The sequence below is a fragment of the Molothrus aeneus genome, chromosome 20 (genome assembly GCF_037042795.1).
Source record: "Molothrus aeneus isolate 106 chromosome 20, BPBGC_Maene_1.0, whole genome shotgun sequence".
Lineage (NCBI taxonomy): Eukaryota > Metazoa > Chordata > Aves > Passeriformes > Icteridae > Molothrus > Molothrus aeneus.
In genome coordinates, this window is record NC_089665.1 from 8,374,762 (window position 1) to 8,396,519 (window position 21,758).

A 21,758-nucleotide genomic window follows, 5' to 3' on the forward strand; every position below is an offset into this window, starting at 1 on the left:
AACCCTTCAGTTTTAACTTTGCTGAAGTCCAAATGTCTGAGGTGGAGGAGTGGGGAAGGGACTTGGTGCTGGAAGAGCAAGCTGGTAAATTTGGGACAGGGAAATGTTGAGGGTGTTAAACAGAGCTGCAGGCTGGGTCAGGCATGAGCCAGGGATCCCTGGAGGCTGGGAGGGTGTTCTGGGGAAGGATTGCTGTGTTGTGCTCTTATATTCTGTTATATTCCTGTTATATTCTTCCTTAAGCACCTGCTCTTTCAGCTGGTGAGGTGGCAGGTACAACCTGCTGTGTCTGTGCTGTTATTGAGGTAAAATTCATCGTGCTCATGTTGATGTTCTGCTGAGGAAACCTGGATTCTTTCTCAGGAATTCTTTGAAGAGCATCATGTCCAAGGGCTGTGTCTGCCTGCCACTGCTTCCCTCACTGGAAGGTTTCTCCCTCCCAGACTGAAATCACATTCTGAGTCCTGGTTGCCAGAGTACAACTCTTGTCACGGAGACAGCAGAGACAGAGCTGCGGGCAGGGATGTGCTCAGCTCTGCATCCTCCTGGATGCCCCTGGCCCCACAGGCAGGGGCAGCCCTGCAGGGCACTGCTGTGCCAAGGGCAGCCAGGTGGACTCAGATTTAATGAGGTTTTGTCTCACATGACTTCCTCCATCACAGGAAAGGAATGAACAGGTGGAGTGGTTTTAAAGCAGGTCACAAAATATTGATAAGAACTCCCCCTTTTAATTCTGAATTTAGGTAAAAAGCAGAAGCCTGGAGTGGGAGGTTTTTCTGTACCACAAAGTGCTCGTGCTTTGCTGTCACCCTGTGTGCAGGGCCAGGAGCTGTGGGTTTCTCTTGCTCTCTCACCAGTAGAGAAGAGGAGGGCAGGGAAGGGATGGCTTGGTGCTCACTGGAGTATTTTTTTTTTTTTGAGAGAAAATGCAAGACTGCAGGAGGGGCATATTTCACCACAGCCCATGGAAACGACTCCCCAGGCTGGCGTGGTTTTGCTATCTGGGTGTTTCTGATTTCCCTGCACTTCTTGTCCTGTACTGAGATAAGAGAGAAGATGCTCCACGCCTTCCACTCCTCTGGCATCATTCCCACACCCATGAGGGACAATCCTTTCCCTCCAGCCCTGCTTTTCCCCCAGCAGACCATGCCCTGCAGCCCCATTCCTGTTTCCTTCCCCGAGCTGTGTCCCCACCAGGCTTTTTCCACGGGCAGAAGTGGAAAGCCCGCAACTCCCATCAGAGGAGATGGCACATCCTGTGAATGTTTCAGGGAATAATCTCTCTGAAGACTCTTTTGGGACCTGGTGGCTCTTTAGGCTGTGTTTTGTTTGCCTTCTCTCTTTGCAGATGCTGCTCAGGGAAGGGGGAGGACAGGGAGCTTATGCTGAGTAACAAGAGGCAGAGGACCATGACATTGCTTGTTTTTGTTCAGTCAGGCTGAGCAAAGCTCACTGTGCTCTGAGGCTGGAGAATGCCTTTAAGCCTCTCCTGAGAAAATATGCTCAGCTCATGTGCTCTGTTCTGACTCGCCTCCAGCTCTGGTGGAGCAGATAAAGCTCTGCTGAGCAGGGGCAGATGCTTCCAGCACAGCTTCCCACCCTGAGAGCTGCTGGCAAAGCCAGCTCCTCTGCCCTGGCTCTGCTCTGGGGCTCATCTCCAGCTCCAGGTTTTATTCCAAAGACCCCCCAGGCACCACAGGCTGCTTGCCTGGAGCCCTGCATGGACACAGAGTGTGGGCCGTGCTGTTCTTCAGGTGTTCACGAGTGGGAGGGAGGAATTCATGGTGCAGCTGAGGAGTAATTTAATATATGCATTTGTGTGGGGGGCTACATATGCATATAATCCTGTAACCACACATCACAGGCTTGGGAAATCACTGCAAAATCCCAGGTCAGCCATTCTGTGTGCAATTGTAGCTTTTCTCTGCTTCTAACTCAGGCCTGAGGGTGGGAGCCTCTGTGTTCTTGTGCTGTTCATGCCTGATTGCTCCCCTGGGTGTGAGCACTGTGGGATGGGAGTGGGGAAGGTGTTCTTGGTGTTCTCTCCTGGAGAACAGACAATCTCTGGCTGGAGATTGTCAGGAAGATTAAAAGAGCAGGAGGAGTTCTGGGGCTGGATGGAAATGCAAACCCAGCGTGTGGCACTGAGCAGAGTGAGGGGAGCAGTGCCAGGGTTCAAGGTTTTCTTCTCTTTCAAGAGCCATCACTTTGACTAATTTAAAAAATCCCGTGTGACATTTCTGTCTGTCCTTCCTGCCTCAGCCCTGCTTCCTGCAGCTTTCCCATCTCCCCCATGCCTCCCTTTGCAGAAGTCAGACCCTTCTGAGCCTCCACCTTTCTTTGCACACATTTCCCCTTGCACTGAAAGAAATCTGTGTGGAATTTCCCCTCTTCCCTCCTGCCTGTTGCAAGCGCTGCATTTTCAGTCTCTCTCCAGAAACTGGGATGGCCAGAGAGAGGAGGGAACTGCTTCATTTTGGCTCTGGGGGCTGAGGTGGGGTTTGGCAGGGGGGAGCTGGCAGTTCTCTGGTGTTTCTGTGCTGGGGGACGCGTGAGCTCAGCACAGCAGGGAGGGTTTGATGTGCACAAGCTCTGTGTGAGGGGGCCAAGGCCACCAGGCTGTGCCTGGCAGAGCACACAGAGCTCAGTGTGGCGGCAGCAAGATAGCAGGGGTGGCTGCAGCACTGCTGGGGAGGGAGGCTGGAAAAACAGAGTTTGCTTGGGAACTCCAGCTCAGCTGGCAGGTGATACACCTGGCCTGCCATTGGATCTGATTTCTGCTTGCCAACCAGCATTAAACACCTTATCTCTGCCCAGCAGGTGTGGCTCCAAAGCTGGCAAGTGTCTGTGCTGGGGACAAGCATTAATACCTGGGAATTAATGCATTAGGGCTTGTGAGACGCTCTGCTGGAGAGCACATCCAGCTGGTTGAAAGCTCAGTACATCAAGCCTAGTTCAGCATCCATTGAAATCCTTTGGCTGTGCCTGTCCCTTGGTGCTTTCCATTCATCTGAGCTGCTGGTAGGACTCAGAACTGCTCAGCTGCAGAGTCTCCTTGGGGGATGTTTCTCCCACGAGCATCTGGAAGTTGGTTCTTGCTGCCTTTCCTGATCAGTTCAGAGGAATTTTCACTGAGCTCTGGTGTGACCATGCCAGGGACAGGAGCCACAGCAGGAGATCTGCTGCAAGAGGTGCTGTCTCAAGGATCAGGGGATGCAAACAAGCTGCTGTTGTAGGCTGGAGTTATAAATATCAGGCTATTATGGAGGCAGTTTTAATGAAGGAAATGACTTACCACTATTCATGCTGATTGTTGCGTGGGTTTTTGTTTGTTACCCCATTAAGAGGTTAAAAAAAAGGCAACTGTAGCTTCTTTGTGTCCTTTGGAGTGGCTTTCTCTGTCAGAACTGCAGTGCTGGGGCTCTGGAGGTGGGGAGGCAGGGATTATTTTTACAGACAACGCTTTTCTCTAGTTTGAAATGAAAAATCAGGACTGACAAAGAGTGTCTGGCTTTTTTTTTTTTCTCAGTGTATACCATAAAATCTAAACTTCCAGCCTTGCCTTCAAGGTATCTGAAAGTATTTATTAGCTTCTATTTTATGAGGGTGATGGGATGTTTTTATCACTGTCTGTGGGTGAGAGGCTGGCTGTTCCCACTGTGTGTGGTACTGGCAGATCAGCTCTGTTTGCTTCTTCCAGGTGTGACTCCTGCCACCCCACCCCTCCCCAGGCTGGGGCCATGGCTGACATGATTTTTGGCAGTGGTTCGGGCCCCTGGGTTTGCCCCAACGACCGGCAGCTGGCCCTGAGAGCCAAGTGAGTCCTCCCCACCCTCCTCATCCTCCTCCTCCTCCTCCCTTTCCACCCTTGGCTCTGCCCTCACAGCTTTCCTGGTGTCTCTGGGCTCTTGGCCTCATCCTGCACCCCTGGAGTCCATCCCACAGCCCTCCTCTGGGTGAAAGGAAGGGTTGGAGCACCCTAAATACAATTGATGGCATCCCCCAGCTGCCAGCACCTTTTTGTTTTAGGAACTTGTAATTAGTTCTCGTTTTCCCCCGAAGGTTAAAATTACTGCACAACCTAAGGACTAAAAGGACGGGGATGAGTCAAGCTCTAGAAGTGCATTTTTCTTGGGTGTTTTCACTCCCTGGCAGCTGGGACTGTGCCACCTCTGCTCTTGCCTGACCCCCTGGGCTCAGCTGCTGCTGCAGAGTGTTAGAAAATAGGGGAACACCCCATGGTTTGAGGGGGCCGCCTGGCTCAGCACCCCACTGCCACCTCCCCAGCCTGCAGAAAGCCTCAGCAAGGCAGTGGTGCCCAGGAGTGCATCCTCCTTGCAGCCATAAGTGTGTCCAGTGACCTCCAAAGCCCTCCTGGATGGTAATTAATTAACTGAGCTGTGAAAGCTCCTGCCTGTTGCCAAGTGAGCCAAGGAGAAGCATCAGCTGCTGCATGTGAGGCACAGGGGGTTTGCTGGAGTCCTCGTGTGAACCTGGGCCAGACCAAGGGAGGATGGTGCCAAATTTGTATTTCTAGGCATGCCCAGGGGTTTGTGTGTTTGAACTGAGGGCATGAGGGATGTGGGATCCTGCAGGGAGGAGGTGATCCCTGTGTTTGGGGGTTTGCTCTTGGCATTTGTGGTGCCTGGCACCAGCATCCATCCCTGGGAGGGGATCCCCAGGACAGGCAGCCCCAGGGTGATGCTGCTGCTGCTGCTTTGTGGACAGGCAGGAACAGAACAGGGGCTTAGAAAAACACAAACAGGAGCAGAAAGGGAGGTCAGGGAGAGGCAGCACAGCACTCAGTGCTGCTGTGGAAATGTGGGCAGTGAGAGGAGCCTCTGCTTTGGGCTTTAGGCATGGAGCAGACATCCCTGCTGGGAGGCTGCCGTGGGTCTGTGTGCCTGGGCTGTGGGGCAGGAAAGATGAAACAGGAAAGCCTTAGAAATATGATTGCCTGGCAAGAGGTTTTGAGAATATAGAAACTGATGGAAATATAGGAACAAGATTTTGAGAATAGAGAAACAAGATGGAAATGATAGCAGGCTTTGAGATACCTCAGTTACTGAACAACTGGAAAACAATGATGTGGCCAGCTGAAGGTAATCCCCCTTTTGATCAAACAATACCCTCTGCCTTCAGACAGCTCCAAGGGGCAGAGCAGACCCTACTAGCTTGGCAGAAAGGGTCTAAAGAGTAGATTTTAGGGTTTAAAACTACTGCAAAGAGTAGTTTTTAGGGTTTCTAAAGAGTAGTTTTTAGGGCTTCCAAAGAGTAGTTTTTAGGCTTGGCAGAAGAGGTCCAAAGAGGAGTTTTTAGGGTTTAAAATGTATGGTAATGTAATGATTCCTATAGGCTGTATGTAAATGCTATAGGATTTTTATCTTATATTAGATTGGCTAGTGAAAAATAGAATATTCAGCACAGAAGAAGATTTATTGGATTGTAACGGGGACCTTGCTCTCTCATTTTCTCTTTACCACCCTCTTGCCTTCTCTCTCTTTACCTCTCTCTTCCTCTTTGGGGCCTGCTCTGAGCTGGCAGCTCCCAGCAGAGCCCCTGCACCCACACCCTTTGCAATAAACCCCAAGTTCCACAACCTGGCTCCAGAGATCTCTGCCCTCCATCCATCCCAGCCATCCTCCAGGGCAGGGCCGGGGCTCTGTGCTTCCCTCCCCAGCTGAGTCCTGCCCTCCACGCCCTCCCACAGGCTCCAGACGGGCTGGTCAGTGCACACATTCCAGACTGAGAAGCAGAGGAAGATGCAGGCTCTGAGCCCCCAGGAGCTTGAGCTCATCCTGGGAGTCATCCGCAAGGCAGAGCAGCTGGACGTGGCGGAGCAGCAGCGCGTCGGGTACGGCCACGTTCCTGTCCCTTCCCTTCCCTCCCTCCCCAGAAAAGGCCGGCCCAGGCAGGAGTGCCTCTCCCAGCTGCCTGAGCTCAGCCTCCATCCCTCACAGCATCCCTTAGCTCAGTGATTTTCCCCTCCCATGCTGCTTGTTTGGAGGTGATGACCGCTGTGTTTTCCTTCTCGCTGAAGTCTTTTCCTGCTTTGAGCCTTGGGGGTTGCTGAGGCTGCAGCCCTGACGTAGCCCCTGGGACATGCAGGTGGTGCTGGGTGAGGCAGGGGCTCTGGGAGAGGCTGGGCTGTGCCCAGGGCATGGGTGGCTCAGGATCACTGCTGGCAGTGTAATCAGGTTTTCCCTTGTCCGCAACAGGCCCCTGGGATTTTGCCTGGAGCAGAGAATGAGTTTATGTTCTAGCTGGCTGAGCCCTCTGGATGGGGTTTGCTAGCTTGAATTATTTAATTTACAGGCATCCTTTTGCTCCTGCAGGTTCCCATTTGCTCTCATTCCTGCTGGAGGTCTGGCCTGAGCTCTGTGTTGTGATCATGCTGCCTTCAGAGGCAGGGAGCTGGGCAGCCCTGCAGCATTTCCCAGCAGTGTTTGTGTTCATGAGACAGAAATCCCAGGGACTCCCAGCCCCTGTCCAGCAGGCCTTGCTTCTCTGCTTCCCTGTGCTGAGCTCGTTAGTGAGGGCTAACGAGCAGTGGCAGTGATGTTTTTGTGATAAATGGGAGACCCCAGCAGCAGCCAGCGACCCTGAGGGCCTGCCTGCTCCTGTGTGCTTGCTGCTGGAGCTGCAGCAAGTGCTCCCCTTGCAGCTCCTGTGCTCAGGCATTCTCTGAAATGCCTTTTGTTCACTCCCAGGAGCTCTTTTGTGCCAGAGTCCAAGTCGAGGATCATAAAACCACTAATGATGGCTCTCCCTGGCTGTGCAGCCTGACCTCCCCACCACGGCAGCACCTCTTTCAAACAGCCCTTGCCTTGCTCTCCAAGGAGCCCTGGTGGATGGGACATTAGCACTAATGAGAGTGGGATTCATGGATGGCAGGATCACTCCCTCCTGCTGCTGGTGCTGATGAATGGCCTGGCTGCTGCTGTCCCCCTCTGCAGATGGCCTGAAGGTTGCCAAGCAGTGATCTCACGGCAGAGCAGCCTTGCTCTGCATGCTCCCCACACCCTGCATCCTAATTGCCTGTCCCGCCTTCCTGCCCTCTCCCAGCCCTGCTGTTGCAGACATTGAGCCTGCATACGTGCTTCTTGTCTTCCAGACGGGCTGTGGTGGAGAGCAGGGAGCAGTCAGTGCCATTCCGGTGCCACAGCCAGGCTCATTTTGGTCTGATGGCTTCAGTCTGGCTCATTTTGCTCTTTGGCCTTCAGCCTGGCCTTCCTGCTTCTAATGGGACATGGGCAAGTCAGTGCTGCTTTCAGGGAGATGGGAAATGGAGAGGGCTTGGCAGGTTTAGCTCCTTTGCCCCTTTCCCAGTGCTTTTTGACTTGCCCTGGTGTGAGGGCAAGACAATGGATAAAACTTAGACTTTTACATGTCATAGACAGAAATAGATATGTGCTATTTTGATGTCCCCACTTAAGTATATTGTGTAAAGATCTTCTCCAGCTACACTGAAATATGAGATTTCAAGACCCACATACAAGCTTTGGGTGCTGTAGAATACTATAGATCATATTTACTCCCCTTGGGAAGGTATGCAAAAAAATTTCATTCAGGTAGCAATATCTTTACTGCTATTTTGTAGATTAGAAGTGTTTCTGTATTTTTTCAGCTAGTTCAATTCATTCAAATTTAGATTTTCTCACAAGAAATAACGACTTTAAACTATGGCAAAGTTTTCTGAAATGTCCTTTTAGCATGCCAAATGTCAATAAAGAAAATAAATTGGTATGGACTTGGAGCTTTTCCTGCAGTGCTGTGACTGTGCTGTGCCTCCTGCCTGCAGGCGCCTGGTGGAGAGGCTGGAGAACATGAGGAGGAACGCCATGGGGAACGGCCTCTCGCAGTGCCTGCTCTGTGGGGAGATGCTGGGGCTGCTGGGCAGCTCCTCTGTCTTCTGCCAGGACTGCAAAAAGGTGGGTTTGGTCACACGAGCCTGTCCCTGGCAGCAGGGCTCTCCAGGAAACACCACCAGGCCCTCGGAGAGCTCTGCAGGGTGATTTTATTGTCACCGGTGCTGTCAGACCATCGAGTTTGCTGTGGCAGCCTGGTGATAACAAGAGGTTCCTCAGGATCCTGGTGATAACAAGAGATTCCTCAAGATCCTAGTGATAACAAGAGGCTCCTCAGGATCCTGGTGATAACAAGAGATTCCTCAGGATCCTGGTGATGATAAGAGATTCAGGATCCTGGTGATAACAAGAGGCTCCTCAGGATCCTGGTGATAACAAGAGATTCCTCAGGATCCTGGTGCTAATAAGAAGTTCCTCGGGATCCTGGTGATAACAAGAGGTTCCTCAGGATCCTGGTGATAGCAAGAGATTCCTTGGGATCCCAAAGTGCCTGAGTTGCCCTCAGTGCTGGGAAGGGCTGTGCCAGCCCCCTCTGCAATTCCCAGCTGGGGTTTTTGGGGTTTGCAGCGTGGGACAAGGGGCAGGAATGTGCAGCCACCAGAGACAGCTCAGAACAGAGTCTGTGAGCTTTGCTGGGCCTCACTGCAAGGTCTGCCCTGAGACCTTCCAGGAGGACCCAAGTCCATCCTCAAGCTCCAAGCCAGTGCAAGATTTCCATCCCTGAGCCTCAGGGAGTGCCTGTGTTGTGTGAGCTGTTGCTCTCCAGCACCCCAGGGATGGTTCCTGCTGCTCTTGGCTCCACAGCTGAGGGGTTCATCTGTATTTCTGTGGAGATTATGATCTCCAAGGCAACCACCTCATCCTGCCTCTGCTGGGAGGCTGCTTTTCCTGCTCTTGAAGCCCACCTTCCCTGGGGACTCCCCTCTGGGAGCTCCTTCATGCCAGTGCATCTCCTGTGGCGAGGTGAGGGCACCTGCTGGGTGCTGGAGCGGTTCTGCTGAGTAAAACCTGCTGGTTTTCCTTTTTTTTTTTTTTTAGTAAAAACTACCATGGACTGGTGGTTGGACCATGGGAGACAACCTTCTGTGGCCCTGCTGGCTTTTGTGGGACGCAGCCCTCGTGCAGAGCAGGTTCCTCTGCTGGAAGCCACAGAAATCACTGGGATTGTGCAGAAAATTCCTTCCAAGGCAGTGCCTGGGGAAGGAAACACAAATCTTGGAGCCCCTGGCTCCTGAACCATGGGGAAAGCAGCTTTTAGGGAAGGGGTGTGGGAGGAAGCAGCAGTGGGGAGTGAAAGGTTGGGTTTGGATGGGAGCAGCGTGGTCTCTGTGCACTGTGGACAATAAAGGGTTGGTGACAGGCAGGAGATTCTTGGCTGTTTCCTGTATTTCAGGCATGTGGAATAACAGGATGTGCTCTGTTCCTGCCTTCTTCCCCTGGCAGTTCTGCCCTCACCTTGTCAGGAGCCAGCTAAGTCACGTTGCCATGGGGCTTTTTAACCAATTTCCTGTGAGCCCTCAGCGCTACTGAGGAGGCAGGGGCTGCTTCAGGCACTTCCCAGCCCTGTCCCCTTGCAGGAGTGACCCTCAGCTGTCCCTGAGGAGGGCTGTGTCCAGAAAACCTCAGAGAAAACCTGGATTTTCTTATTTCCTTTCTTTTTCTTTTTCTTTTTTTTTTCTTTTTTTCTTTTTTCTTTTTCTTTTTCTTTTTCTTTTTTCTTTTTTTTCTTTTTCTCTATTTTCCTTTTTCCTGTTTCTTTTTCTCCATTTTCCTTTTTCCTTTTTCTCTTTTTTTTTCTTTTTCTTTTTCTTTTTTTCTTATTCCCTTTTTCTTCTTTTCTTTTTCTTCTTTTTTTTTTTAATTCCCTTTTGTCTGGAGTCTGTTGGGCAGTTCAGCGGCATTCACATCCAGGTTGATTTAAGTGAGCCCCAACTTTTTCAGGGTGCATTTTGCAGCTGCTTTCAGACTGGCTGCACTTTTCAGCTCTGTGCTGGCCCAAGGCAATTCTGCCTGGGTGCCCTGGGCTTGTCCCCTTCTGCTTTTTAATGTTGTGAAGTGAACTCGGGGAACAGCCAACCCTTCAGCAGAGCACAGAGTGAACTGCTTGTTTCCTCTTGTCCAGGGATATCCATCACTCATGGAGTGCTGTGTGCAATAAGCAATTTGTCAGGGAATTATGGATTTTTTTAAAGTTCATCTTTTTCTGGCAGGCCCTGCTCTGGTACCGTGTCGTTGCAGCACATTTAATTCAGTACCAGGAATTGTAATGATGCACCTGAAACACAGCAAAGAATTTACCTCCAGCAAGTCCCTGCTGCTGAACAGAGCTTCTGCACTTCTGATGGGTCTTCTAAGTGCCGCTTTCTGCTTTGGAAAGAATGCTTTTAATATTGGGATATTTTTATTATCTGTGAAATAACTGTGGCAAAGCCAGATGTGTTAACCATAGCAGGAGTGAGACAAAGCCCAGGGTGCTTTACCATGCAGAGGGGATTGATGTCATGTGTAAAAGGTGAAGGATGAGTGGGAGAGGAAAGTGCTTTGTCTTGTATTTAATGAGAAATGGGGCTGCGTTTAATGCCCTTGATTTTTATGTCTTCTTCCGGGGGGATTCTGAGTGATGCTCAATTTCCCAGCTACTCTGCAGAGGAGGGGAGGAGGAGGAAAACACCGTTTTAATGCTGGGATTTTTCAGAATTCGTGGCTGGGAGTAAAACCTGTTGGGAATTTCCACTAGAGGGAGCGTTTGAATGCACTATCCATATGGGGATTGGGATTTTGGAGGGTGTTTCAGGCTGAGCTGCTCCCTCGGGGTTTGGGTTGAGAGGGGGAGAATTTGGGGTCTTTTAGCTGGGGTGTGTGACTGAATGTGCCAATCCCCCTTGGCCTGGGGAGCACCATGCTGAGGGGTGATGCACCAGGCTCAACAGGCTGTTCATTGTTTCTCTGGGAGGATGAGCATGAGGGCAGGAATAGTGGGATGAAGAAGGTGAGACCTTCATCCCTGGGCACAGGAGCAGCCTGGTGTGGGCGATGTGTGAACCTGGGGACATCCAATCCCCGTGGATATCTCAGCAAGCCTTTGCTCTAGTCTTGTGAGCGGCTGCTCCTCTGTGAGGATCAAAGGATTCATCCCATTTCTCATTCAGGCTGCAGTGCCAGGGCTGATAGGCATCAGCTTCATTATGTAATGCTGGGTGATTCAGGTGGTTGTAAATGGCTCGGAATGCCAGCAGAGACAGCAGCAAGGGCTGTGCAGAGCCAGAGACATTCAGGAAATGTGTGTGACCACGGCCATGGCCACCTGCTAAACAGCCCCAGATCGAGGAGAGAGCGCTGAGACGGAGGGGAAAACGTGGGGTTCAACACTTGTGTGTGAGAGGAGGAAGGAGAACATTCCCAACCTCGCACTTGTGCCCGCTTACAGCTGCTTTCCACACCTCAGGCACCGGGGGTTGGGATTCAGGGGAATAAAAAAGCAGCTCTGGAAATTCACCTGTGGGTGATGGGGTTTGGTTTGCCCTGCCCAGCTCTCTCCTCCCCCTGGGATCAAGGACTGTGCAGTGGATTTGCCTTTGTCTCCTGTCCTTACAGCCCTGCAGCACCTTCCTGCAGGCAGTGCTTCTCCAGGAAAAACAGGGAATTTGTGCCACGCTTTAGGTTTTTAAGGAGAGCAAAACAGAGCTGCTGCTTCTCAACCTTCTCTCCCCCAAGGGCTGCGGGGAGCTGCTAACACCACCTCTCTCTTTTTTTTGTTTTTTCTTCCTTTTTTTCTCTCTCCTTGTTTCAGAAAGTTTGCACCAAGTGTGGGATAGAAACTGTTGGAGGCCAGAAACGTCCCCTGTGGCTGTGCAAGATCTGCAGTGAGCAGAGAGAGGTAAAACACAGCTGTGGGGAGCTGGGGCTCGGCAGCACCCACCTGCCCACCCCAAAGCTGTGCACAGCATGTGTGGGCTCCTCCCTGGGCCTTGCAAGGCAGAAAATGGGATTTGGGAGGCTGGGCTGGAGGCCAGGCAGGCTCAAACACGCACAGTGGTGACAACTTTGTTTTATGAGGGGGTGAAGGGGAAAAACCACACTTGGAGCCTGACTTTGTGAGATTTTTCTAGCTCTGGCCATAAAGTTGTTCCCTTATACCCTTTCCTTCCTCACTCTGTGGCAAATAAACTTGGCTAACTGTTTTTTTTTTTTAATACTGCTTGAGAGATGTAGAGCGTAACTGCAATATTTGCCCCACTAAAAATAACTAGAATTGCAGCCTTTAAATCTGTTTTCCTCCCTGCCTGCAAAAATCCCATAACTTGCCAGTGTGTGAGACTTCTAATGCAGGTCTCTAAATTTTTATATCCTTCATCCTTGACTTTACACTGCAAAAAAAAAGAAAAAGTAATAATCTGCCTCAATTCTTGTCTGCCAGCCAGCATCCCCCAACATCAGGGCTCTGAAGTGAAGTCTGTGAATTTGTTCTGTGATTACAGATGGATTTTCACTTGTTCCCATCAATTTATTCTGGGCTTTGGCTTGTGGTCCTTGAGCATCAATGCAGTCCAGTTATTTCAGACCAAGCTGTACCCAGCTGTGTAACCTGGGTGCTCTGCTAAATCAATTTTTGAAGCGTAGTGAGAGTGTTTGTGCAGCTGTTGGAGGTGCTGAATTTTTTTCTTTAATTAGTCGTGGAAACTTTGCATTGCTTAGGTTTTACATTGGAGGGGTTTTTTTTTTTTGTGTGGGAGCACCCACAAAGTCCATGCTCGGGTAAAATGAGGGGTACGTGGATGCTGATAATTTAAATTATCAGCAACAGTGTGGGTAGGGCAGGAAGAGAGCATTCCAGCTCCCTGGATTTTGATAACAGTTTGATACACTGAATCATCTGGATGTTTTGAATTCCAGATAGAGATCCCAAAATAGAGACTGAGGCAGGTGCAGGTATTCTCTGTGCTCTGCAGGAAAACGCAGGGACTAAAATTTGCTTTATTTCCTTTATTCTTTTGGGGTTTTTTTCAGTCTCTCTGTTCCACTGTGGGTTTTTTTTCCTATTTCTTAAAAAATAGTAAGTAACCTGGTCAGTGGGCAGAGAATATTGATGTGTCCAGCACGTGTTAGGTGTGGCCAGAGTGTGAGGGTATGATAACCTTCAGCACTCACTCTGTGAGCCCTGAGATGCAGCCAAAGTGCATCCCTGAGGAAAATGGATGGACCTTTCCTTCTTAGACTAAATCATAGCCTCAACTTGCCCCCCAACCCTTAGCTTCTGCTTTACTTTCCATTTCCTTTTAAGGTGGGTTCAAGCCTGTCTCCTTTTTTATTTATGCTGCTGCTGGTGCCCTAAACAGGAGAAGCTTGGCAGGGTCACAGTGAAGGCACACAGACATCAAATCATCCATCCCCTGTGTTCCTACATGCCCTGCCTTTATTTTGGGGATTTGGGAGCTGAGAATTAGAGAAACCTTGGCCAAGGAAGTCGAGGTAAATCAGAATAAATGTGGCCCAGCAGGATCTAAGGCTGCTGGGGCTGGGCATCCCATGCACCAGCTAACAGCTGCAGCCTGTGGCAGTGTCCACACTTCTTCATCCCTTCATTTCCCAGGTTATTATTTAGCCCTGCAGGCTGGAATGAAGCCAGCAGAAGTTTAGTGGCACATCAGGGTTGAGGTCAGGGTTAGGGTCCCCCTTTTGCAGTCCTGGCTTTGGTTGTGATTAAACCATCGCCCAAGCCTGGGTCAAAACCAACTCCAGAGCTACAAACTGTGGGAATATCAGTTCTCCAGTCAGAGCCCAGTGCTGGGTGCCCACAGATCCCTCTGGAATCCCAGCCTTGGTGCTGCTTTCTGTTTCCTTGGGGAGCTCCTCTGGGAGGGCTGTGCTGCAGAGCCGCGAGCTGCTCTGGCACCTTCTTATTTCTGGGGAGTGGAAGCAGGGGATGGGCTCTGCCTGCTGATTCCTGGGATTCTGGCTGCACCCAGGCATCCCGGGCAGGGCAGAGGGGATGGGCAGGGTCAGGGGCTGTGTCTGCAGGGGGAGCATCCCCCAGGCAGCCCCACACCAGCAGTGCATCCTGGAGTAAACCAGACCATCCCTCCAGGGGAACTTGTCCCAGCTGTTTGCGGCGGGAGCTGTGGGAAGCCCCCCTTTGTTTTTCCAGGCTTCTGTGGGTGTTTTCCTTTGCTGTGGATGCTGTGGATTGTGGTTCAGTGCTCCTGCAAGCAAAGGCAGAAGCAAATTCAGCCATGCTCACATCCACTTCTGAGGGCAAGAATGTCCCTTCCCCCTTCCCTCCTCTTGTGCCTTGCTTTGATCTTGCTGCACCTTTGAGCAGTCAGGTGTGGAGGGCTGATCCCCTGGGTCACCCCTGCTCCTGCAGGATCTGTGGGAGCTCAGGGGTGCTGATCCCTGCCTGCAGCTGTGGGTTTGCAGTGGGAGTGAGATCCCGGGGCAGAGAGGGAGCAGCTCCTGCAGTGCACAGGGCTGGTGGCAGCAGCAGCAGAGCTTGCCTGGCGGCAGAGCTGCTGGTAAATCCACAGCTGGAAGGATTCCCTGCTGCCAGGCACTGCCCATCCTGAATTAGCTGTGCCTGGCTGAAATCTGCCTCTCACCTCCTGGCCTGAAGGGGAAAAGGGACCTGCTGGGTTTTGTCACATCCCTGCCCAGCCCTTTAACTCTCTGCACAGCCTTATTTTGACTGGTAGCACCAGATTCTGCAGAGCACCTTCCTGAATTACCCCTTATACATATATTTTAATATATATATATATATATCCATAATTAGCGATGCTATCATTGTAATTAAATCCTCTTGGAAGCATTTGTGCACATTTACATTTGAATTGACACATCCAGAATTGTAGGGATAATGAAAGCAGTTTCTGTGGGGTGGGGGGAAAGCTTTTTTTCTTAAACTCCCTCGAATATGAAAGAGAGTGTCAACTACCTGGGACCTGTTAAAAGTTTAGAATTGCCCTCTCTGCTTCACTTTCCTTTTCATTCCTTCTCCTTCACTACACAGCATTTTCATGGCTGCATTTCTCAGTTTATCACACAAAGATTTTTGTGCTGGAGGAGCAGAGTCATCTCCCCCCCCTTTTGCCCCCGGGGCTTCCCTTTTCAAATATCCACTCCTACCACTTGGAACACTGTAAAGCACCATAGCTTGGGGTTATTCCTGCCTGGCATGACGATTTCCTGGCAAAACACCCCAGGAATGGAGAGGGGTGTTTATTTTGGGTGACTCTGCATTGAATGGGAGCGATGTGCACCTGTTTGCAATTGAAAGAACTCATCAATAGCCTCTGCCATATTATTTTGGGGGTGGCAGCAGAGTAGTTAGACTCAAAATAGTGTCCTCTAGAATAGAGGGGGGGAAAAAAAGAGGCCTGATTGAAAGGGGGATGATAAATGGTTGAAGGCTGGCAGGCACTGCAGCTCGAGAAACGTCGGGGTCAGGGGGGCGATGGATTTTGCTATTCCAGAAACAAAGCTGGGAATGGTAATTCCACTGCCTTTTAATTTCCTTCATCCTCAAGTGCCCAATGTGGGAGTCGACAGCAGCTTGCTGTAAATAATGTAATTGGAAATCTCTGTGTTATGGAAAAGCAGATGAATGCAAATAACGAGGCTGAGGAGCTCTGGCTCTCTCTGTCTCTGTGCTGCCAGCAGTGTTTGGAGGGCTGGGACAGAGGGGCTGTGTGGGGATGTGCTGCAGGCAGGACATGCCAGCAGGGGCCTGCATCTGCAGGTGCCTTTCTCCTCCCTGTAGCCCACAGGAAGCTGCTTCCCCACCTTTTGGTATTGCTGGTGTCAGCATGGGAGGGTAGAAGTGGGTGGTTTTCCTCTCACCCAGCCCAGGCTGCTGTGAAGGAAAGGGCTGCAGGGTGGTGTGACCGTGTTCACAGGGGCCTTAGGTTGAGGGAAGAGATGAAGATCTGACCCCATGTTTCAGAAGGCTTGATTTATTATTTTATGATATCTATTACATTAAAACTATACTAAAAGAATAGAAGAAAGGATTTCATCAGAAGGCTAGCTAAGAATAGAATAAGGCAGAATGATAACAAAGGTTCCGTCTGGGACTCTCTGTCCGAGCCAGCTGGGCTGTGATTGGCCATTAATTACAAACATCCAACACATCCACCTGTTGCATTCCACAGCAGCAGATAACCATTGGTTACATTTTGTTCCTGAGGCCTCTCAGCTTCTCAGGAGGACAAATCCTAAGGAAAGGATTTTTCATAAGAGATGTCTGTGACAGGGCGGGAACGCTGCATGGCACGAGCAGGAGGTGGTGGAGCAAAATGTGGCTTTGCAGCAAAGATCTTTCCTAAGTGTCAGAACTCAGTGCATCCCTCTGGGTGTCCAGAGTTGCCGGGGGGCTCAGAGACCCTGGCACACAGCCCAGAGCACCTGAGGGTTTGATTGTGACCCGTGGAGCAAATTGCCAGCTTTGTATGAGGACCTGATAGTCATAGAAGTTTAAATAGTACAATAATAAAATGATCACAGGGTGAAAATGTAGATTTTAGGATTTTTGGTATGGGGGTTTTGGAGATAAGATGGAGGAACTTGGGCGTGTCCAGCCTTTCTTCTTCTTCTTCTTCTTCTTCTTCTTCTTCTTGGTCTCCATCTTCTGCTGTGATGCTGGCACTTTGGGATTGGTTTGGAATAGAAGTGCACTGTCTAACATAGGTGATAGGTATTGGAAAGTAATTGTAAATATGTTATAGGTAGTTTGTAGTATAAAAAACCAACATAGCCTCGGGGGCAGTGAGAGCGCCTGTGGCTGCCCTGCTGAGCAGACCTCGGCTGGGCAGAAAGAAAATTTTATAGATAAGAATTGATAAACAACTTCAAGACCGAGCTCTGACTTGGTCTTCGGACACACGGGCTGAAACAGAGACATCCTGCAGATCTCAGGGCTGCAATTAACAACCAAAACCCGAGAGCTGAGCATCTCTGTTTAGATGAGGAGGACTCTGGGGAGGCTGCAAGTGTTTGTTGTGATTCCCTAAGCTGTGATCCACCTCTTTATCAGCAAGCCCTAATGTTTTCCCTGCTCAGGAGCTTGTTTCAGCACTTGTGTGCTCAGAGCAGCAACATGAGTTTCAGCAGGGCCCAGTGATTCTGTGTCAGGTCCCATTTCCAGGCTGCTCTTGAAAATGCTCGATAAAATCCCCATCTGCTTCTGCGTGTGTCACTCCACAGCTGCAGTGATGGCTTGATGCAGCTTTAATGGGAATATTATCAGGGTCATAAAAGGCATTTATCTGTCATGGCCACGGCTGTCCCTCTCCCTGCTGACGTTCCAGCTCCACCCAAACTCAGACTGCTGTGGGGAACAAATTCCACCTTAATGTGAACTGCTGGGAGCAGCATCCTCCCTTCCTTGGCAAGAGTAAAGTCCTGCTGATAAATAAGAATTTTATTCTCAAGGCTCTGTTGCAGATGGATTAATTTAAAATCAAGCAAGGACTTTGCTGTCAGGCCACTCTGGCCATCAATCAGATGCCATCAATAGCAGTCAACAACATCAACCATGGATCAAAACATGGAGTTCTGATCCAAGGATGCTCAGAGTGCCCCATGTGCAGAGCAGGATGTGATCTCTGGTCCTTTGGGATGGGCTGTGCTGCAGACCTGGAGGGGCAGAGGGACTGAATCCATCCAGGGGACAGCATCTTGCTGCAGCTATTTCAGAGCTGATTTCAAAACAATTTCACTGCTGCCATAATAGGACCAAACTCTATTAGAAGCACCAATTTAAAGGGAATATGTATGCAGAGAATCAATTTTATAGTAGTATTAGCACATCAGAGCTGGGTGTGTTGTGTCATTAACTCTTTCTGTAACGACTTGCTTTGGGGTAGTGAGGAACCTGGGGGTGCCCAGCCTTTGTTCCAGCCATCCATGCTGTGTCTGATTGGTTTTATGGTGTGTCTAAATTGGAGCTAGCCTGAAGATAATAGGTCTCTCCAGTGCTTCAAATTAAATTACAGATGTTGCAAGGTCTGTTCAGAGAGTGACTGTACCAGAGGGCTGTTTCCTCCCCAGCAGCTCATCCAGGGAAGGTGTGTGTGTGCACCAGATCCCCAGCGTGTGTCAGGGATGGACAATTCCCAACCCTGTCCCTGTTCTCCTGCTGTGCCCCTGGGTGCAGCTGCTCCCAAAACCTCCAGCCCTCCTCAGGGACCCCTGGGCTTGCCCAGCCTGCAGCTCCTGCATGTACCTGAGCTCTGTGCAGAGATTTCTGTCCCACACTTCAGAATCTGTTGCGTTTCCTGATTCTCAGCAGGCAGAGCCCGTTCCTGCAGGGTCCCTGTGCTGCTCTGCCATGTGCTGTTTGACACACTGCACCGACTGCTGGGAGTCCCCACGTGCCAGCAGAAGGGACAGAAGGAGCTGGGTCAGCCTGTGCCTTGCCTGGCTGGGTCACTTTGACTGTTGGCACAGAGCAGAGAAGGAGCTGCTGAGGTGTCCTGCCTGCCAAACCCCCTCTGCAGAATTACAACTTGCAGGTTCTTGGGGAAATTGGCTCCCCAGCTTTTTTCCCGGGTGGCAGACTCACCCTCCTGCTGGGTGGTTATTCCTGCTGGGTGCTTACCCAGCAGGAGAACGTTGGTGGAGCTGTGGGATGCTCTCACCTGCTGCTTTGCAGACCTTGCTGTGATGCACCAGCCTCTCCCCCTTGCGCGCGTGCTGGGTCGCAGCACTGCTCTGCTTGCTTCTCCTGCTGGGTGGATTTCTTTAAAAACCACATTCCCAGCTCCCCCTCTGCATGCAGATTACCTGCACTTGGCTTTCAAGACCCCAAACACGGAGATTTGAGCTCTCTTGGTGGCTCTGGGAGCCAGGCAACCATCAGTGTGGTGGTGCTGCTGCTGTCCCGCTTTTTGAATGTCAGATTTTGTCACTACAGGTGTCCTCCTGAATGTCAGCTTTTGTCACTGCCCTCTGCTTTCATTAAGCTTAAAGGCAAATTGCAAATGTATTGCTGCAATTAGGGGTATCTGCATTTGCACCCACTGCCATCGTGATGAAACTGTGTGTAAAATGCTGTGGGAACTTGGAGTGGGAACACTGATGATCTCCTTCACTCTGAGCAGAAGTGCAAGAAGTAAAAAATGATATTTTTACTATATTAACTTATTTTTGCCCTGCCTGTGTCATTAGCTCATTATCAGGCTGCTGGAAGGCACACAAGAATTAGGTTTGTAAGAGGCCATTTCTTCTTGTCTGAGCTGCCACCCTTCTCCCTTCCCCTGGCTTACAGCAGGCTTTATATTAAATATACCTAATAGAGTGCCTTCATCATAAGCTGCATTAAAGCTAAATTGGAGAGGAGGCTGTTCTTACAGCAGATATTACAGTTTGGTGCTCGAGGTCCATTTCCTGCGGCAGGTTCAGGTTATTTGAGAGTTCTTCTTGTTTTCTCAAGCTCATTACACGACCTGGCTTGGCCTGAATTGCTCTGTGGGATGAACACTGGGGTTGTGCTGTAGGTCCAGCATGAGGCAGCACTTCTGCCACCACCTTCTGCTCCTCCTTCCATCTGTACCTGCTGCTTCCTCCCAGCTGGGATTTTTCAGCTGTGGAAGGAGGACGGAGATGAATCCGGGCAGGAATTTGGGATCAGAGCGAGCGGCTGGGCCAAGCTTGGTGGGGAGCTCATTTTGCTGTAAAAACCCAGCTTAAGGTGTCCTGTCTGTGTCTCTGGCAGGTCTGGAAGAGGTCTGGGGCGTGGTTCTACAAAGGGCTGCCCAAGTACATCACCCCTCTGAAGAGCAGCAGCAGCAGCAAAGCCCTGGAGCTGCAGGCCCAGCCCTGGCAGGAGCCCGAGAGCGCCGGGAGCAGCCGCCCCTTCACCTGGGCCAGGGGAAAAGGTTGGTTGTCCCCCCCAAAAAAGAGGTGGGAGGAGGAGCTGCCTTCTCCTCTTGCTTCCCAGCAGTCAGGGAAGTTCTCTGTTAGGGGTGTTGTCCCACAAGGTGTGGTGTGTGCCCCATGTGGATGTTGGAGTTTCATGGTTTTTGGAGGATTCGCTGATGTTGAAGTGCTCGGATTAGTCCCAGTCCTCCTGGAGTGCCTGTCCTTCAGTCCAGCCCTGCTTTCCTCCATTCCTTGCAGCCCTCACCCCACTGTTTTTCATTCCTTCTCCTTCACTACACAGCCATGGAACAGAGAGCTGCCTGAGGAGCTGCTCCTGCTGAGCTCAGGGACTGTGCCACTGCTGGCCAGCACTGTGCAGCCAGGGCTGACCCAAAACTGGGCTCATTCCCTCCCTCCTTGCTCCTCACTTCTGCTGCTCTGCTGGGCAGATTCCTCAAGTCACTGTGAGCTGAGTTAGGAGTTGCTCTGCCAGCATGTGAGTGCTGCAGCATCAGAGCTGCTGCCGGTTCTGCTTTGATTTCCTTTCTCTCTGTGTGGATTAGCAGAACTGTCTGGCCTCTCCCCTTCTGTTTTTTGCTGTTAGATCCCCTCAGCTGGAGAAGACCTCTCCAGTGAAGCAGCTGCATGCTCTCCTCCACTCAGCAGAAGTGCAGGGGGAAATAACCTTTTAATAAAGAAACCTCAGGAGCCTTGGGTTTACAAACCTGCTCTTCAGGGCCCAGCTAAGAAAGCACTCCCAGCCCTGCTGTAACTTTTGTAATTAAACATAAATTAGATCAACAATAGATGGTTGCGTTGCCCTCCAGGAGATGCTTGGAAGGAGTTGTCTTAGCAGAGGGACTGATTGATGAGGTTGTTTTTTGTTCACATGATAGAAATAACATTAGGAGTTGAAGCTGTTGAGCCCAGGCCTGGCCTGCTAAGTTCAGCTTTTCAGCTGAGTTCTGTTTTTTGGAGAAGGCTTCCCCTTAAATACAGGCAGGAGCAGGAGAGGACAGCAAAGTGACCTTTGGTGAGCTTTGATGTGGGTGGTGAGCTGCCTCTGTCCCTGCTCTCTGATGTTTGTCTGGCTGCTGCTTTATGGGTTGGGTAATATTAATTTATGGCTTTATTTTCTGGTGCTTTCTTTCCCTGTTGCCCTGCCTGTCCTCTGGCCAGCTTTCAGTGGGCACTGCAGGCTGTAATTCATCTCTGGAGCTGGGAACTTGTGCATCTCCCCCCTCCTTTTACCTCCTTTGAAGCTGCCAGTGCTGGGGCTCCTGCTGTTTGTCATCCCCCAGCTCTGCCGTGGGCAGGGCAGCTCCTTCCCCCGTGGAGATGTGGATCCATGATATTGCCAGGGTGAACCTGCAGCTGGAGCTGGCCTGGGCTGGTTCCCTGTGCCTGGCTGATAGCATTTGTCAGCTCACACCTGGTGCAGGCTCCCCCAGACACGTCCTTGCAGCTGGGAGCACAGCCCTGCAGCTTGCTTGGCCGGATGTTCCTGGGAATGAGCTCTGGCATTTAACACTCCTGCCTCTGACAGGCTGCTCTCCCTGGGCTTTCCATCATCTTGGCCAGCCCTGTCCAGCCCCTCTGCTCATCCCTGAGGTGCTGAAGGGGAGCCAGCTCTGAGCTCTTCAGGGATTCAGGTCAGGTGGGGCCAGCCCAGTCCTGCCACACCCTCCATGCCAGGAGCCGCCATGCAGCAGAGATGGGACAAACCTCAAATGTCCCTTTTTCCCCCTCAAAAGGGAGGGATCAGTGTCAGAACCTGGGAATTTGCTCCCACTGCAGGAGGGTGGAAGGCAGAAGTTTTATTTTTGCACACCCAGTATTTCTCCCGTGCTTGCTGCCACTGGGATTTGCTGGTGCCTTTAGTTTTCCTGTTGTAAACAAGCAGTTGCCATGGGAACCCTGCTATTAATTAAGGCACAAATGTATTGTCAGGAGGAGAACGGCAGCAATACTTCTTTTGCTGGGCAGCAGCTCTGCTCCGTGTGCTGGAATGTGGGTGGGATTCTCAGCTGGGTC

At 50.9% G+C, this 21,758-nt stretch overlaps 1 protein-coding gene across 5 annotated transcripts in view; it reads left to right on the plus strand.

Moving 5' to 3' along the window:
* The window catches only part of RPH3AL (rabphilin 3A like (without C2 domains)), a 44,129-nt gene that overhangs the window by 8,775 nt on the left and 13,596 nt on the right, over nucleotides 1–21,758 (plus strand). For 4 of the 5 annotated variants that reach the window (XM_066563224.1, XM_066563223.1, XM_066563227.1 and 1 more), the window contains 5 exons: nucleotides 3,701–3,817; nucleotides 5,711–5,854; nucleotides 7,802–7,931; nucleotides 11,659–11,745; nucleotides 19,579–19,741. In XM_066563224.1, the coding sequence (XP_066419321.1) occupies nucleotides 3,741–3,817; nucleotides 5,711–5,854; nucleotides 7,802–7,931; nucleotides 11,659–11,745; nucleotides 19,579–19,741 (601 nt within the window). In that variant the 5' untranslated portion in view covers nucleotides 3,701–3,740. The remainder of the gene's footprint in view (nucleotides 1–3,700; nucleotides 3,818–5,710; nucleotides 5,855–7,801; nucleotides 7,932–11,658; nucleotides 11,746–19,578; nucleotides 19,742–21,758) is intronic. The other variant, XM_066563226.1, reaches the window with a different exon arrangement.